The 16,208-nt window shown below is 50.2% G+C and overlaps 6 protein-coding genes and 1 pseudogene across 7 annotated transcripts, besides 1 other annotated feature; 3 read left to right on the top strand and 4 right to left on the bottom strand.

The window, feature by feature from the left end:
• Positions 1–370: 370 nt before the first annotated feature.
• NCS54_01391200 (Hypothetical protein) lies at positions 371–1,296 on the bottom strand (the record flags this gene model as incomplete). The annotated part of the gene is made up of 3 exons (XM_053159079.1): positions 371–402; positions 454–633; positions 681–1,296. 3 exons carry the CDS (start codon positions 1,294–1,296, stop codon positions 371–373), a joined length of 828 nt encoding a protein of 275 aa, XP_053015054.1.
• A 730-nt stretch (positions 1,297–2,026) lies between these two features.
• Positions 2,027–3,031, top strand: NCS54_01391100 (Aldo-ket-red domain-containing protein; the record flags this gene model as incomplete). The annotated part of the gene is made up of 1 exon (XM_053159078.1): positions 2,027–3,031. The coding sequence occupies one exon, from the start codon at positions 2,027–2,029 to the stop codon at positions 3,029–3,031; it is 1,005 nt and encodes a 334-aa protein (XP_053015053.1).
• Positions 3,032–4,182: 1,151 nt separating this feature from the next.
• On the bottom strand, positions 4,183–5,305 carry NCS54_01391000 (Hypothetical protein; the record flags this gene model as incomplete). Its single annotated transcript, XM_053159077.1, has 2 exons — positions 4,183–5,217; positions 5,267–5,305. The coding sequence occupies 2 exons, from the start codon at positions 5,303–5,305 to the stop codon at positions 4,183–4,185; spliced, it is 1,074 nt and encodes a 357-aa protein (XP_053015052.1).
• Positions 5,306–6,225: 920 nt separating this feature from the next.
• Positions 6,226–8,456, bottom strand: NCS54_01390900 (Hypothetical protein; the record flags this gene model as incomplete). Its single annotated transcript, XM_053159076.1, has 2 exons — positions 6,226–7,632; positions 7,677–8,456. 2 exons carry the CDS (start codon positions 8,454–8,456, stop codon positions 6,226–6,228), a joined length of 2,187 nt encoding a protein of 728 aa, XP_053015051.1.
• A 1,861-nt stretch (positions 8,457–10,317) lies between these two features.
• On the top strand, positions 10,318–10,846 carry NCS54_01390800 (Hypothetical protein; the record flags this gene model as incomplete). The annotated part of the gene is made up of 2 exons (XM_053159075.1): positions 10,318–10,644; positions 10,697–10,846. 2 exons carry the CDS (start codon positions 10,318–10,320, stop codon positions 10,844–10,846), a joined length of 477 nt encoding a protein of 158 aa, XP_053015050.1.
• Positions 10,847–11,226: 380 nt separating this feature from the next.
• NCS54_01390700 lies at positions 11,227–12,584 on the top strand (annotated as a pseudogene). Its single transcript has 2 exons — positions 11,227–11,654; positions 11,699–12,584.
• Positions 11,227–12,584: a sequence feature.
• Positions 12,585–12,881: 297 nt separating this feature from the next.
• Positions 12,882–14,828, bottom strand: NCS54_01390600 (HET domain-containing protein; the record flags this gene model as incomplete). Its single annotated transcript, XM_053159074.1, has 1 exon — positions 12,882–14,828. Exon 1 carries the CDS (start codon positions 14,811–14,813, stop codon positions 12,882–12,884), a length of 1,932 nt encoding a protein of 643 aa, XP_053015049.1. The 5' UTR covers positions 14,814–14,828.
• Between the last annotated feature and the right edge of the window lie 1,380 nt (positions 14,829–16,208).

Here is a 16,208-nt window from a genome sequence, read left to right as displayed (position 1 = left end):
AGGATCCTGACGTCTGGCATGTGCTCTAGTCCATCGCGATCAGGTATAGACGGAGTCATTGATCGACTTTTGGATCGACCAGGGCCCAGAATATAGATGGACCGAGACGACTGAAGGCTTCCTCAACATACGTGATGAATCATCATCTGTAATCAACTCCAAAGCTTGCAACGACTCGAGCTTGAAATATGTATTGGCATTCAAAACTAGAGCATGGAAAAGTAAAGCACCAAGGGTTGTGAGCGGCTTTCCCCAGCTCGACCAAGTTCTACCTGTCTTGCAAGTTTCAAGATTTCAATAGTCATGTGCCAGTCCTGGATCATGGCCCATTCAGTAGAGAGATGCTTCTCGACGAGGTGTGTTGGTTCTTTTACACGCGAGCTGAGCCTGCGTGCAAGCCACCTGAGACCATGTCAACACCTTTTGGATTAATCTCGGAATAAGTAGACTGACCAGTAACCAGCATGTCGGCGCCGGTTGTGAAAGCAGCGGCGTCACTGAGTAGGTAGCATACCATGGGCGTCAGATCTTCCGGCACGCCTAACCGTTGAAGAGGCGACCCATCCCGATACCAATCAAGGATGGCTCTCTTCTCCCCTTCCAAGCGAGCTAGAAGAGGAGTTTGGATTGCGCCTGCTAGTATTAGCAGACGTTTTTATAATCAGCATATAATTACCTACCAGGGGAAATGCAGTTAACTCTGATACCGTACTGACCCAGCTCACCGGCAAGGGGGCCCATCAGCCCTTTAATTGCAGCCTTGCTGGCGTTGTATGCGGATTTCGGTTGCACGGGGACATAAAGTCCTTGAGCGTTAATGCTGGCGATGGCAACAATACTTCCAGGCGTTTTGGTCTCGACTAGATGTTGTGCAAGAAGCTTAGCGGCCCAGAATGTTCCCAAAACATTGACGTTAAAGGTCCGCTGGGTCACCTCCCAATCTGCCTGAAGAAATGGCGTGTCCATGACAATGCCCGCGGCTGTCAATCCTCCATGAAGTTGGCCTACGGCTTGGACGGATTTCGCAAATGCATCCTCCAGAGACTCTTGGTTAGTCACATCACCTCGTACGTACGACGTCTTGACACCGTACCGCTCGCCGAGGGTGTCAAACTCGGCGGTGGGCTTGGAGGCTGTATCGATGATGGCAACTCCGCCGCCGAGTTGAGCTATGGCTTTTGCGCAGGCGAAGCCAATGCCTCCGCCACCTCCTGTGATGAGAAAGTTCTTGCCGCTTAGATCGAAGCGGTCGGTGACTTTGACTTCACCGGCGTTGGCTTGAGGAACAGAAGTCATGGTTGCATCGAGAAGTGTCGATAGAAAGATATGTGACTGAAGTTGTGATGATGGAATGGTATATGTAAAAGGACGAACAAGTTATTATAGGGGAACGATGCACGGATATCAGCCGTGACCCTGGGGCATCATGTGTATGATCATGGTAGATGATCGGATGTAAGACCGGAGCAAACATGGTCAGAAGACCTCGTATGGACGATCCGATGCCGTCAAATGTGCTGAAGGCTTATCTGGTAGAGAGGTCTTCGCATGTGTCTTGGATGCATTGTTTCGATCTGCGCCCACACCCTCCGGCCAATGACATTCACTATCTGCCGGCGAAGGAGATGTAGAGGGGAGAGCGAATAGTCACGGGTCGGGTTGATTATGCTTGCAAAACAATCCTAGAGACGGTTAGCAGCCGAAGCATTTCCGTCAAAAGGTGGTCGGATGCGTTGCCGTAGTCTTTCCACAACAGCGGCCACCTATCCGAGCCAGCTAAATGCCATGAAATGCTCGGCTTATATCCGGGATGTACACTGCCTTGCGGCATGCCAGACGGCTATTAACCGTACTCATGTCATAGCATAGGTAGATAGTAGACAACTACCATGATAAATACCCAGTAGTGTCCAAGTTGTATCATTCCGTGACTCCAACAGTTCCAATTCACAAAATTCTACACTACTTGGCTATATTTGCATATGGTCCCAGTCATTTATCTCGGCTCCCTTTTTCACATCAAATCATGATCGACATGGCAAATCCTCGGGTTCGCCCTCGTGCCGTTTTGGGCCTCTTGACTTTCGGCCCAGACGGAACCCAATCCTATGGGAGCCGAATTACGTCTTTGGACGCCTTCAATGAATGTCTCGATCATTTCCAGTCGCGGGGCTACAACGAAGTTGATACAGCCCGTACCTACGTCGGCGGACACCAAGAAGGATGGACCAGGCGTACAAACTGGCGTGACCGAAAGCTTGTACTGGCGACAAAGTGGTACCCATACAAGCCAGGAGATCACTCCAAGTCTGTGGTCAAAGAGAATCTGTTCAAGAGTCTAAACGAGCTAGGTTCGGACTCTGTCGACATATTCTACTTGCATGCGCCCGATCGGTCTGTTCCCTTCCAAGAGACGCTCGAAGCTTGCCATGAGCTGCATCAGCAGGGGAAGTTCAAGCAGTTGGGCCTGAGCAACTACGCAGCCTGGGAGGTCGCCGAAATTTGGAACATTGCTGATCAGCGAGGGTGGATCAAGCCAACTGTCTATCAGGCCATGTACAACTGTTTGACGCGGGCTATAGAGGAAGAGTTGGTGCCATGCTGCCGAAAGTATGGCATCGATGTTCTTGTTTACAACCCACTCGCTGGAGGTGTACTCAGTGGAAGGTATCAAAGCAAGGAGATCCCGGATGATGGCGGTCGGTATTCGACGAATGATCCGGTGGTCGGAGCCATGTATCGTGAGAGATACTTCAAGGATGTCAACTTTGAAGCTTTGAAGGTCATCAAGCCGGTTGCGGACAAGCTTGGCTTGACCCTATTGGAAGTCGCATTTCGGTGGTTGGTCCATCACAGCAAGCTCAAAATTCATGATGGGAATGACGGGGTCGTGATAGGTGTTAGCTCTCTATCTCAGCTGCAGAGTAACTTGACTGATCTGGAGAAGGGGCCACTGCCAGATGAGGTGCTGGTGGCTCTTGATCTAGCATGGGAGATCACCAAGCCTTCGTGTTCCTTGTACTGGAGGTAGGGACGACGAACCTAGATAACAGTTAATATCTCTGATTATCTCCGGGACTCACCTAGTATGTGCCCATGCCAACTTGAAACTCTCAATCTCCATATCTCAACACCTAAATTAACTTGATCACCACATGAATCCTCTGTTGAGGAGCTTTGCGTCATTAGCCCGTAGTAAACACACTTCTTGATCGTTTCCCGGCATATTTTATAGAGCGAAGCTTTGAACTAGCCACCGTCTCTCCTGGCGGTCACCGGAATAAATGGAACAGAGAGTGAAGCACAGAAATAGGATCAAAAAAGTTCAATGATTGCTCAATTCATCTGCAAAATGATACACTAGACCGTGCAGGGCGGTACAGGGGCGAAGCTATGCCACCTCAGTTCTCCTTGGGATCTTCCTCCTCCTTGATGGCCTCATCCTTGGCAGTCTCCTTCTTGTCGAGGGCCTCCTCCTTGATGGCGCCGTCCTTCTCCTGGAGCTCCTTGAGAAGGTCTTCGGGCTCCTTCCAGTAGGTCTTGACGATGATGTCGTCGCCCTCGTGCTTCCAGTCAAAGTTGAGACCGGCAGCCGACTTGCCGTAGATGAGCTCCAGGGCCGCCTGGAACTTGACCATGTCGGGGACAAGCTTGGCGGGGATCTCGTGGGTGACGACGTTGGACTTGTCGGGAAGCTGCGTCATGGTGGATGGTGTTGGGGAGATGTTTTGTTTAGGGTTGGTCTTGGTAGGTTTGGAGATTGTTGAGTTTGATCTTGTTTTTGGTGTTTGAGGTTTGATGAATTTCAGTTGGGATGAAGGGAGAGAGGAGGGGGGATTATATACCCGAAAGGGGGTATTGAATCACCAACACGGAGCCTTGTGATACCATCGTTGTCGTGTGTAATCAACGACCTAGTTGACCTGCCACGAGGCGCAATTCATCTGCTGACCACGTCTACTCGTCAACGAGCTGACGTACTAGTAGCAACACGTATGATTTCGACGAAAGAATACAGAGCACACGTCCCGGTGATTCACAAACGACTACACAAGAGATGATAACTACTGATTAGTCGGGCCACTCTCTGACACGTCATCAGCAAAAAGTCCGCGTACAAGCACTGAATCTTTGACGCACAAGTCCAACACTGGTGTATTCAGAGATCAAGAAAGTCAGGTGCTAGAAACTAACGTGCACACGCTCCACAACGTTTGTTGTCCGTCCAAATGCGATCGTTGCTGTCCTCTCAGACAGGTTCATGATGATGTTGAATAGCGTCTCTGCGCTTGAATCACCGACTGCGTCCCTGTTGATCCCGTTCGGATAACCCTCCTCATCCTGGAACAGCTTGAATATGTCGGATGCTGTAAGCGCTGATTTGGATGAAAGCTCTTCGGTGACGAGTTCCTGCATTCGATCAGATCTTTGAGGTGAGTCCAGCAGCCATAGATGCTCTTCCGACCCGTCATGATCAAGAAGTAGATGATTGCTGTGAATCACAACGCCTTGACCATCCGCTGGAAGGAGTTCCACGGTCTTGGCCGTAGACTCAAGGCCAGTCGCTCCAAACTCGTCAGCTATCAGGAGGTGCGCACTTCCAGCAAGACCAGTTGACACCAGCTGATCGATAGCGCTCTGTCTTGAGGAAGATTCAAGGACCTTTCGTAAGGCAAGATGAACAGGCCACTTTGTGTGGTCAACACCACGAGCCTTGATTGCATTCAGACACACGCCGACTCCGCTCTCATTGAGGCCAATCTTTCCGATGATTCCGGCCTCAGTGACTACCGTGAAGCGAGGGATATCCGTGTCTGGTTGCTGAACAGTGTATACAATGAGATTCTGTCCCTGACGTGTCACCCAATCCCAGTTCTGGCTCAGAAACGACGGACCATGCCCACTCTTAATGGCCAAGGCAGTGCATCCATCCAGTTGGATTGGAAGCTTCGGTTCGTCACTGAATAAACCAAAGTTGATCTCGGTTCGGACGTTCAGAGCAACGATGTCGAGTAGCGTTACTCCTGCACCTTCTGCTATGCCACGAATCTCCTCGAGGTACTCTGGGCACAGCCTCTCGAGTGTGTCGAGATACTTTGTCGCTTCCTCTCGTACGCTCGGCCAATCGAGGCCGCATGTTGACTCAAAGAGGGATCCGTAGTAAGATATTGAGCCAAGGACCTGGTCTTTTGCTTGCTGACCATGCTGGAAACCTATCTTTTCTAGGTTAGCGGCGCATCTCCAGAGCGAGTGCTAGACTTCACACCTCGTACGGGGTTCCAAAGGCATTGACAATGAGGACCATGGCTGCTATTTGTAGTGCGTGGTGTCAAGCCTACAATCTAGTTTTGATAGACAATCATGCACCGAGAGTATTTGCTTTATAGACTGTTAATGCGGGGAGGCTGATTTCATGCGAGTGATCCTCTATGGCATCATCACTGAGGCGGGGTGAACAAGTGCACCTACTGTCAAATCTACCAGCTTATAAAGCAGACATGGTATTCTGCACACCCTTATAACTCTCGTTTCCCATAACGCAGGTGTTTAATGCTATAGTCATATATGGCCATGCACGCTTCCGTACCCTCCCAGTATTGGTCATGTTTCTCTAGAATTAACCTTGTCTTTCTCAGTGTGCCGCAGTCTTACGTTTGAATAACACCTGGCGGGCGCCTCCCCGCTATGATATTTCAAATACGGGGGCTATGTGGGGTGTCGTCGTGTGTGCCTGAATCACTGAGCTGGCCTTGCAGAGTTGCACCATCTTAGGGCATTTGTCGTCATCAATGCCGCGAACAAATGTTTAGAGGGCCACGTGAGCTTATTTGAGCTATTAAGTGATTGAGTGAGCAATAGCCCTTCATTATACTCACATACATTCTCCCTGTCACGAGCTTCGCGGCCAGAACTGTGAGCATGGCTGAGGGAGAGTGCTACGACACGCAAAGGTACATTCGCTATGTTGAACCAGCGGAGAAAGCGAACTCTCACAACTTATTGGCCTAATTTTTATGTCTATTGGATCCTTTATGTTGCTTCAACGTGATCGTCCGAACGTTGAGAAGGCTGAAGACCTGTACGGCTTCATAATTCTTCTAGCACTTACTGATGTCGGAAAATGAAATGAGTGAGCCATGTGGAAACTATACAAGCAAGAGAGTGTATTAAAACAGGAGAGGTATTAAACTAGAATTAATGCTCCGGCCTTAGAGCTAGAATTTATTATACAAGAAAGATGCTCTGCGGCGACACCTCATCGCCTTGTTCCCCTTTCATTGCTTCTCCATCCATCATCCCTTGCACGTATGCGTCCCCAACGACATGGTAAACCCCTTCATGAATATCATTACACGTTGTTGATAGTTTCTTCGGTTCCGGCCTGTCGCCCTTTCCCTTTTTGAGATCAATAAAGGTCTTTTTGTCCTCCTCCGGGCCAAACAGCTCATTGACAACCACCATGGTGCAGGTGGCAGCCCGACCAGCAGGGCGGAGAACGAACGGCACGCGGCTCCCATACAGGATAAAAACCCCATCTCCTACCCTTATGTGTCCCGGACCTGTTCCGATGTACCCCTTGCGAGTGATGAAGATCCTCCTAAACCCGGAGGCGCACTCCACCGCGTGGTGGAAGGCATTCTCATCTTTAGCTCCCTCCTCATGGCCTGACTCTTTCCAATAACCTCCTATAATGGTCGTCCTTCTGTTTGCGCTGTGGTCTACCCAGCGCCATTGCAGGTACGTTGAATACGTTGAGGTTCCCGCCCTGCGGAACTCTATCTTTTCCTCCTTGAATTCTCCTCCGACATCTTTGCAGTACTCGGTATCGCCACAGAGCAGCCGCCAAAACGCATCTGCGACGGTTCCGCCTCCGACGTACTCGGCAGTCCCGAGTTGATCGAGCGTCTTCTCCCACTGGGAGACGACTAGTCTTAACCGACTGCTCTGTCTTTCTGTACTTAGGGGAAGTTCCTGGCCCACAAAGATGATCTCATCAACCTGGCAGCCAGTTGTTTCCAATACAGAGGGGCGGTGAACACGAACCGTGCCGGACAGACCCCTAGCAGCATCATACAAGGGCAAATTGCCGACCCGAACGTTCTCGTGTAACTCGGGCAGGCTGCCCCAGTCGGCAACCCACGAGGGATTGAGGTCCCACTGCATGCTGTTCTGCTGCAGTGTTCCAGCCAAGATTGATAGAGAGCCATTGGCTTGGATGAGCGTTGTGGTTGTGTCCCAAAAGACTTGACGTGCTTCCAAACGATAGTCTGGAACAACCCGCGGGCCGCGTAGCCAATGGCTGACGAGTCCAAGGAGGGCAAACACCTTATCTCGCTGGTCTGTGGCCTGCCTTGCTCTGAATTTTCGTAAAAGCGGGAGGAGAGACGTTGGCTGGATGTTCAGCCAGAGCCTTCGTGTCGTCTCTATCTCTGTGACGATGCGGGAGAAGTGCATGAGCGGTTGCCCGTCGTGGAGGTACGGATAGACAGAGTTGACATTCCCTAGCAGGTGTGTTCTATCGTACTCGATTGCAGCATCGGAAAACATGGACCATGGCGCCGAGAACCTGCTGTAGTAGATGGTTGCTTTTCTAGCCACGACGGTCTCTTGGACGACCCATATTCGCCGCCACTATATAATCAGCAGCTATCTCTGATCAAAGGTTTGTGGCTTACCCATGACTGGTCCATGATTGCATATAATCCTTTCACAATGGGCATGGAATAGTCAATATGTCGAAGATGCATGATTTCCGCGGCAGGGATCTTCATCGAGAGCAGATAGAGGACACAGAATCCTCCAAAGATGTCCCGGATATTGGGGTTGAACGACGAGTCTCTCTTGGAGACGGACTGGATGTATGCATTGAGCTTGGGCAAGTCCCGGTCGTCTCCGTACCACTCGACCCGCGCCAAGTCGTCCTCAGGGGTCCTACTCAACCTCTGTCCCGTAATGATGGGCAAGATCGAGTCGCCGAGGTCGTCATTGATGCCTTTCTCGCCTAGCCAGATGACGACCTCGCTGCTGTTCTGATAAATGTCACGCATCAGTTTCACTTGCTGGGTTCGCTCCGAGACATCATCTTGATTGATGCACAGGGAATCCACCCAGACTTGAACAGATGTCTGAGGGCGCCGTAACCTTCTCAACGCTGTGTACAGGTTGTGGCCAACTGGGATGGCCCGGCCATTGACGCTGATGAGGATGACGTCGGACGTTGCGTAACCATTATTCCAAGCATACGACAGAGCTTTGTAGGGCTGCTGAGCCGATAGCTTCGTCTCGGTAAGTGAGCAGGTTATCGGTTCGGACCAAGCTCCAGGAAGTAATGTGATGAGGCGGATTGTTAGGGTTCTAGTGTCAAGCGTAGGGTACAGCGTTTCGGCTTCAACTCTGTCCTCAGCCTTGTCCTTGGTCGGGCGAGGGACTGGCTTGCGCCTTAGCCGAAACGACATCAGGAGGTCCCCCGAAAGGTGGAAGTCAAATGTGGTCTTAGGGGGGTGATATGGGGTAGTGGGGATGCAGATGCACGAGACGAGAGCAATGAATGATGTAAGGTAGTGTGTTCTTTCTTTTAGTTGAAGCCCCCTTGATGGGATAACTACGCCGGTACATACATAGGAGTAAGGCTGACAGCGCGGTCGCCAAGGCAGAACGATGTGGGGGTTCATTCCTGAGGCATCAACAGCAATTTCACAGCACTGGATTTCTTCCCCTCGCTTGCAAGCCACCGTAAGAGACACGACATTTTCAACACCAACTCTTGGACAACCTAGAAACAGACTCGTGCAAGCTAGTTTCTCAGCGAGAACGAGTCTAGGTCCCCTGATGACTACATAAAAGATGAAAATACCTGTAAACATAGTCTACACACCGACAATTGGACAACTGAGTGTGGCTTAATTAGCGTACTTGACCGCATACTTCCCATCCGTGCAAACTTGTCTTCTCCTTCCCCGCAATGACAATACTCCCAATTCTTTTTCACTGATTATCTACGCGTCAAGAAGATAGCCTCGGCCCTTCATTCTTCCTATTGAATAGGCGACATGGAAAATCATGATCTGGAGAGGAGCCCGAGTAGGTGGAGGTTGAGCTTCGAGCAGCCGCCAGGCGCACATCTTCAACGGGCCTCGAAGGGATCCGACTTCGCGACCTGTGTCCAGCACAAAGAGACACTGTAATAAAGTGTAACGGCGGATAGAAGATTATCGCTATGATCTTCCATTTATATGAATCGTGAGGTCTAGCATTGGAGATCAATTAGGTAGCGCTGGAGATATATTGGGGTAAATATTCTAGTCTCTGGAATAAGCTTTGACGGGAATGGAGAAACAGTGATAGTTCTTATCACGACATCGCCTAGATGCAGAGCGTTTCTTTATCGACGCATCATGTTGATACGTGACAATGGCTCATTGTGCTATTCTTGAGGCCTCACATTTGACCTCATCCACCTCTACTTGCTCCCATAATATTTGCCTTCTAAAAATAATAATGCCCAAAAGCAGTCTAGTTTCAACGTCCCCGTCGCCGCAACAAAAAGTGCGACCGCCACCTTTAGCGTGCTCTATTCTTATCCGGAGTAAGCAATCTACTTGTTGGATTCTCGTACATGTGAACTAATACTTGTCGCCCAGAACTTCCCGAAGATCAGAAGACTGGCCGGCTTTTGGCTTACTACTTCTTCCACTTCTTCTGGGGCCTTATGCTACTGGTTAGTTTGAGAATGGCGTCTTCATCTCATCTCCATGCTAATGGCTGTAGTTCTATCTCAATGGCTAACGTCACAGGATACACAAAGAAGCTCACAGTCACGGCCAGCATCTTTGTAGCCTACTGAAGTGCCATGATAATCGGACCGCAGGTTTTCCGAGAAAGAGAGGCTCCCCATTACAGCACTGGCTACAAAAGCTTGATGGGGTTCGAGATTGGTGCCATCACCATTCTAGCTGCCTACGCCATTGGGTGCAAGATTGAAAATAGAATCCGCGATAAGAGGGAGGGCACAGAAGTGACCCCCTGACAACCGAGGAGATTCTGGAAGATAAGACTGATTACGAGAAGAGGGGCTTCAGATACATCGACTAAGGGCGTTGCAGTTGGGCTGTCTGCAAAGCCATGATGGACGCTGTGTTGGGGGTTCAGATGCCCTTGTAAGCAGTGACGGCGTCACATACAGAGGCTTCTAGCGCTTACTGATATCCACCTACGAAATGAGTCAGCCGTGAATATCGCGAACCCACGCGCGTTGCTGACGCGCAACCTTCATCTCTTCTCATAACATCAATCATCTCAACATATTCTTCCAGCACAATGGAACAACGCAAGCATATTCCAAGATCCTTCCTCCCTTTGGTCTCAACGACTCTCAACGTTGGCCTTGCTCTTGGCGGTTATGTCACCACAACCGCGTTCAGCGACCCCAACTACAGCGGCCCAGCCATCGCAGCCTGGTTCAAAGACTTTTTCATGCCAGGCTTCATCTCTGTGACGACAATTGGTGCGCTCACTTTCGGAGGTGGTATCTGGTCATTCTGGTCCCATCAAAGTCGTAAGGATCAGCCAAGATCTAAGGCTGTTTCCTGGTGGTCGTTGGCTGGCCTTGGGTTCACTGTTGTTCATTTCACCTTTGGAAATCAGGTTCGTTCATGAGTCTCACTACAAGTCAGTTAATTCGACTTACGCCTTTTAGGTTCTCTCAATCATGGATAGCATCTTGTCCAACCCCGATCAGGCGCAACCTCACATGACTCGATGGATTAGCCTGCATATTACGAGGACTTTGGTTGCAGACGTTCCTGCGTGGTTTTGCTATATTGCCGCATTGTTGTATGAGATTTAGCAGGTGACGTGGAAGAATATGCTTTATGTATACTGCCAACTTTGAGGACTACTCAAGACCAATACTGTACATATGCCGCTGGCATCAAGAACGCCTTGCATTCTGCCTCGTGGAGGGAAACACGGCTGTATTAAGCCTCATAATGGCGCAGCATCGCCTCTAAACGCCAGCAAAAGATCTCATCAAAACAGAATTTCCTCTCGACACTCTCATCTCAGTCCTCTCATCCAAGTTGTCGAATCTACTCATTCCCACTGACAACAAGCCACGTTTCGATCAGCCTCTATCATTGGGCCTGGTCACATGCACTGCCAGCCGCATCAGACTTCCCCGCTCCTTTTCAACCCTCAAGATATCACCTCGTAACGTCGACACTATTCATGGCCGATCCACTGTCTGTCGGGGCGAGCGTCGTCGGCATCGTCGGCGCCGCCCTCCACGGGTCAAAACGACTCTATGAGTTCATCGATAGCTTACGAAGCGCCCCCGAAGACATTGCAGCGCTCTCAACAGACCTGCGGGCTTTGTACCAGGTCCTTGGCCGACTAGCTGGCATGCAGGACAAGCTGTCAAACAATCCCGAGCTATGCGATTGCCTTACAACACCACTAGAGAACTGTCTGGACATTTTTGAGGAGTTTACAAACACATTGAAGTGCTTCACGCAAACGACTCGGGATGGTAAAGTCAAGGTCCGGACATGGAAAAACATTGCGTGGGCATTCAAAGATAAGGAGATTCAACTGTTTCGAGACACAGTCACAACATATAAAATGTCTCTGGACATAACTGTAAATGTTATGACTTTGTAAGTACCCATCCGAGAGTTCTCCACTTGTGCTAACCATACAGCTCGGCGATCTCATCTATAGATGAACGAACAAAGCGCATGGAGTCAGACTTTAAAGAAGACTTTAGAGACATCCAGGCCAGGCTACAGGCTCTTGATGTTGATCGAGTCGAATTGGCGAGCATTTCCGGCCGCAAGGGGTCTGAGTGGTATGGGACAGATGCTCATTTTGCCCTGAACCGCTTTCTCGAGTACACAGAGACTCGTTGTGACTCTCCTCCTCGATCGTTCCCCGGTTCACCGTCTCTTCTACCTGCCGAAGCCTCTCAGGACCTTGATAGCCTGGGAGGAATGCAAAACTCGTTACCAGAAGTTGCGCAATACCCAACCACTCTGCCAATCCCCAGGAACGTTATTCCTCCTCCCTTGCCGAAGGCGTACAGCAACGCCGAGCCCAAGTTCGATCTTTTGGGACTGCTGTGGAAGGTCACGGATCGTAAAAACCCCAAGTTTGACATTGGAACCATCGATCTTTCTTGCTCATTTGTCGTATGCGATGTCACAATGGACGATTGTCCCATCGTCTACGCTTCCGCAATGTTCCAGAACCTGACGGGATATTCACGGAGAGAGGTTGTTGGCAAGAATTGTAGGTTCTTGCAAGCCCCAGATGGATTCGTTCAGGTAGGTCAGCAGCGAAATTATGTGGATAACGAAGCGGTGTTGAGGTTGAAGAAGGGTCTTGAAGCGAGAGACGAAGTTCAACAAAGTCTGATCAACTATCGCAAAGGAGGCAAGCCATTTATGAACTTGCTAACCCTCATTCCTGTTTCTTGGGATGGAGACGAAATCCGATTCTACGTCGGGTTCCAGGTCGACCTAGTCGAACAGCCTGGTGCCATTATTCAGGAGAAGGGGCAGAGCATAAGAGCTGACTATAGAGTCACGGGTATGACTCAAAACGTCCCGCTAAGGCCAGCACCTAGTCATGAGGGGCTTGTTATACAGGATCCATCTCAAAGCGAAGGGTTCAGGAGATGGCAGAGGCAGACTTCTTGGCGACAGGCGGTTCAGGAGATTTTTGACATATCTGGGTTCAGACAGCGCCGATAAAGCCAACGCTGCCAAAGAGGATAAATGATGATGAATACCCAAACAACGGCTACCAGTGCATGGAACATTGATTGTTAGTCTTGATCTAGAAAGCTCGACATAATAGATAACTATTTCTGAAAAATACTCCTTCTATATAATACTAATCTCTGCCGTGACCGCCTTCTCCCACCAAGACTTCTCTTTCGACCGAACCAGTCCCACACGCTTAAACTGCAACGTTCCCTGTCCCGTCTGAGTCAGTCCCAGGGCGTCGATCCAGCCAAACTGGCTCTCCCTGCGACAGGCAAAGCAGAACAATACTTGGCAAGCCTCCTCAGGAATGTCAAAAGTTATGGTTCCGACTTTTGTCATTTGTCCATCTGCTTGAATGGCAATGATTGACCGCTGGTCATGCTCAAGCCTGTCTTGTTCTCGCCACATGGCGCCAACAGGCACGAGGAGACCCTTTAGCCTCAGTGTGCCGCCTTTGAGAATACTAAAAGGGTCATCTCCCGCAGGTACTGTGCTCATCTCGAGAATCTGCGGCGTGAATGTGTGGTCGACGGGCTCTGGTTTGTGTTGCTTGAGCGTCCACCACCACTCGGCCGGACCCTTCACTGAAGCCCAAGACCAAGTTGGGGCGAGATACTCGGAGTGTCGACTCCTCTTATCCTTGGATTTGCCTGCGATCCTCCAGATTAATGCGATAACACCATGAGACTCAAAGAGGCCAGCATGATACTTGTCCCCAATTTCTTTAGAAAAGTATCGCGCGATTCCAGAAACCGCTGGTAAGATATCCGTCTGCTTCGTGAGTGATCGTTTCGTATATCGCTCCACGACTTCGAACCACACAAAGCTATTCTTCCTCACAGCCTCATCTGAATACCATCCCTCAGTGCCTTGAGGTTGAAGTTGGCCCTGGTCAAACGCCCTGAGCGCGTTGTTGAACGAGAGGCTGTCACTCCAGGGAAATTCGAGGGTTGCCTTTTGACACGCACACTCCCATCGGATTGTGTCCTTTGAGTAGTGCACCACTCTAGGTGATAGCTCACGCTCTTGGAGTGTCCATCCTCTTGAGACCAGAGGATCTTGCGAGAGACTGGTAACTGCATGGCCCTCGGGCTTAGCAAAGACACGGATTGTACGAGTCTTTCTGTTTCCAGACTCATCTTCTTCATCCCACTTCAAGTCGGCAGGCCCAAAGAACGAATCTGACGCATCTCCTTTTCGGCATCCACCAGTGCCGTCAGATGAACTTGACGCAGCCACGGTAACATAGGCATTGGAGTACACAGCCGCCATCTGTGCCGCCTCGACGGTCCAATCCTCATAGGAGTCCTGGATGATGCATAGCGAGTCAATCCAGACATATCGGACGCCAATATCTCTGCTTATCCTTATGAAGTCGATAAATGTTCGGGACAGGTCTGATAACGGGATGCTCTCAGTATGCTTGTTGAAGTTGGAGGTGACCGTCTTGGCTGATTCTGGCATGTTGAGACCCCAACAATGGCTGGAAGCGATATAGCGTGGATCGTCGATGGGCTCTTGAGCAGTGACTACCAATCGGACGAGGTTAGGATCAGAGGATTCGACGTCGATCAAGCGGGTCGGAAGATATGAGGCATCGTGGTTCTTCCGACACTCGGCATGCTTTCCCCAGCAGTTCTCCAGCCACCACCTGACTGTGTCACTCTGGTACTTAAGGTCCGATGCCATTCCCAACTCTGGCTTGCAGTCGTATACAGCGACATCGTCCCAATCGTGCGGGACCTCTATGCCTCGCATACTCCCCACGTCAGCCCAACCCAGACATACTGACTGCGCGCCAAACTTGGTGCTCCTCAAGTTGATCTGCTGGGACAAATCAACAGGCTTCCCATCCATTGTACTGTAAATCTTGCCGTCCTTGACGCGACGTTGTATCGCATTATAAACGATCGCGCACATGCGACATCCTGCTTCTACCGACTTCTCAAGAGCGACAAGGTTCGGGTGATGTTCGACAGTGCATTGGTCATTTCGAGCTGAGCTAAAGAACTTGGGGGGAATGGTCTTGCATAGGCTGCAGAGAGTCATGTTGATAGTCTTGGCCAGGAGTCTTGGCAAGTTCGAAATCGATATGAGAGGGATTTAATGCCTGGATTGAGTCCGCAGTTAGCGCTGGCGTCACGTGGATGGCACTCAGCTTGCGTGGCTTGTGATACGAGGGCTGAGGAGTTGAGTAGATGGTTGGTAAGAGTCGTTGCCGGAATATCCGAACCTGGACTGTGAGAGGCCATGTCATCGGCCAGGACTGTTTAGCAAATAGTTGGCTTCTTTCAACTCACCAATTTTGCAACATTGCTCTTGTGGCCGATGTTGGAACAATATTCTATTGCTTAGACTAGAAGTGCTTGCAATCAATACGCGTACGCTACGCGTTATCATATTGCACAACAGCGGCGTGCGTGCGTACCCTAGAAAAGTGGCTGAGGATGCTAGGCCAGTTCGGGTCACTATGTCACAGCCTGCTTGAAGCAACAACTCACATGATGAGAGCTTAAACAAGCGTTATTGGACGGCTCTACTGCGTGATGATGCCTGGTTGGTATGAGCTGCAGCGGGCTCTGGCCATCAACACGCAACCACGTCATCAGAAATTGCACATGATTATGCGGCCCTTCCCTTATTAACCCCCCATCACATTATAAGTACCATTAGCCAGTGGGTGCATGACTCTTGGTCTACGGACACCACCGCGAATGGCTTCAGGGCAGCCTCTCGGGCCCAATCTTGCTTGCCTCCGCAGCCGCAACACGGGTCCTAATATTTCCCTATTCCCCAGCGATCCACTACAAGAGTAAGGGTTAGTCTGACCTAAGAACAGTCGTTATCGCTTACTTGTTGCGAGGGTGGATAGGCTGTTGAAAACGTTGGTCAATTGATAGTTACAGTCTCGTGGTGAGTGATCAATGTGATGGTGGAAGAGGAGAGACAAAAAAAGTTGAAGAGTCGAGGAAGTCCGCCTGCTTAAAAGTACGTTTTATCTACCATGTGATTCGTAAGAGCTTCTGGTCACAGGCTTGGACAGCCTCAAACTAGAAGCAGGGTGTGATCCTGCACATCTTACTTGATGGCGCATACTCACCGGCCCCTCTGCTACCCTTGCACTCTTAAGTGGTACGTCCTCCTAATTTCCGTCTAATTTCCCTCAACTATGCTATCCCAGAGTGCTGATGGGTTCGCAAGAGTACCGCGTTTCCTTCGCTTTCCTTAGGGGTGTCTGTTGAGCTGACCTCCATACCTTGGAAAACTGGAAACTGTGTGACGAGCATGGACAGAACTTACTTGCGCTCTCATTTTCCCACGAAAGTGTGCTCATTAAAACGGTATCTGCCACTTTTCGTTCTTTTGTCCTTGTCGAGTAATTTCCGAATTGTTTCGTCTTGGAAATCGGATTACGCTGTAGGGTAGGCCGTCCACAGCTAGGCA

Source organism: Fusarium falciforme, chromosome 12 (genome assembly GCF_026873545.1).
Source record: "Fusarium falciforme chromosome 12, complete sequence".
In the NCBI taxonomy this organism is placed as follows: Eukaryota; Fungi; Ascomycota; class Sordariomycetes; order Hypocreales; family Nectriaceae; genus Fusarium; species Fusarium falciforme.
The sequence above is the reverse complement of the archived record's forward strand: the minus strand, read 5'-3'. Positions and strand labels throughout refer to the sequence as shown.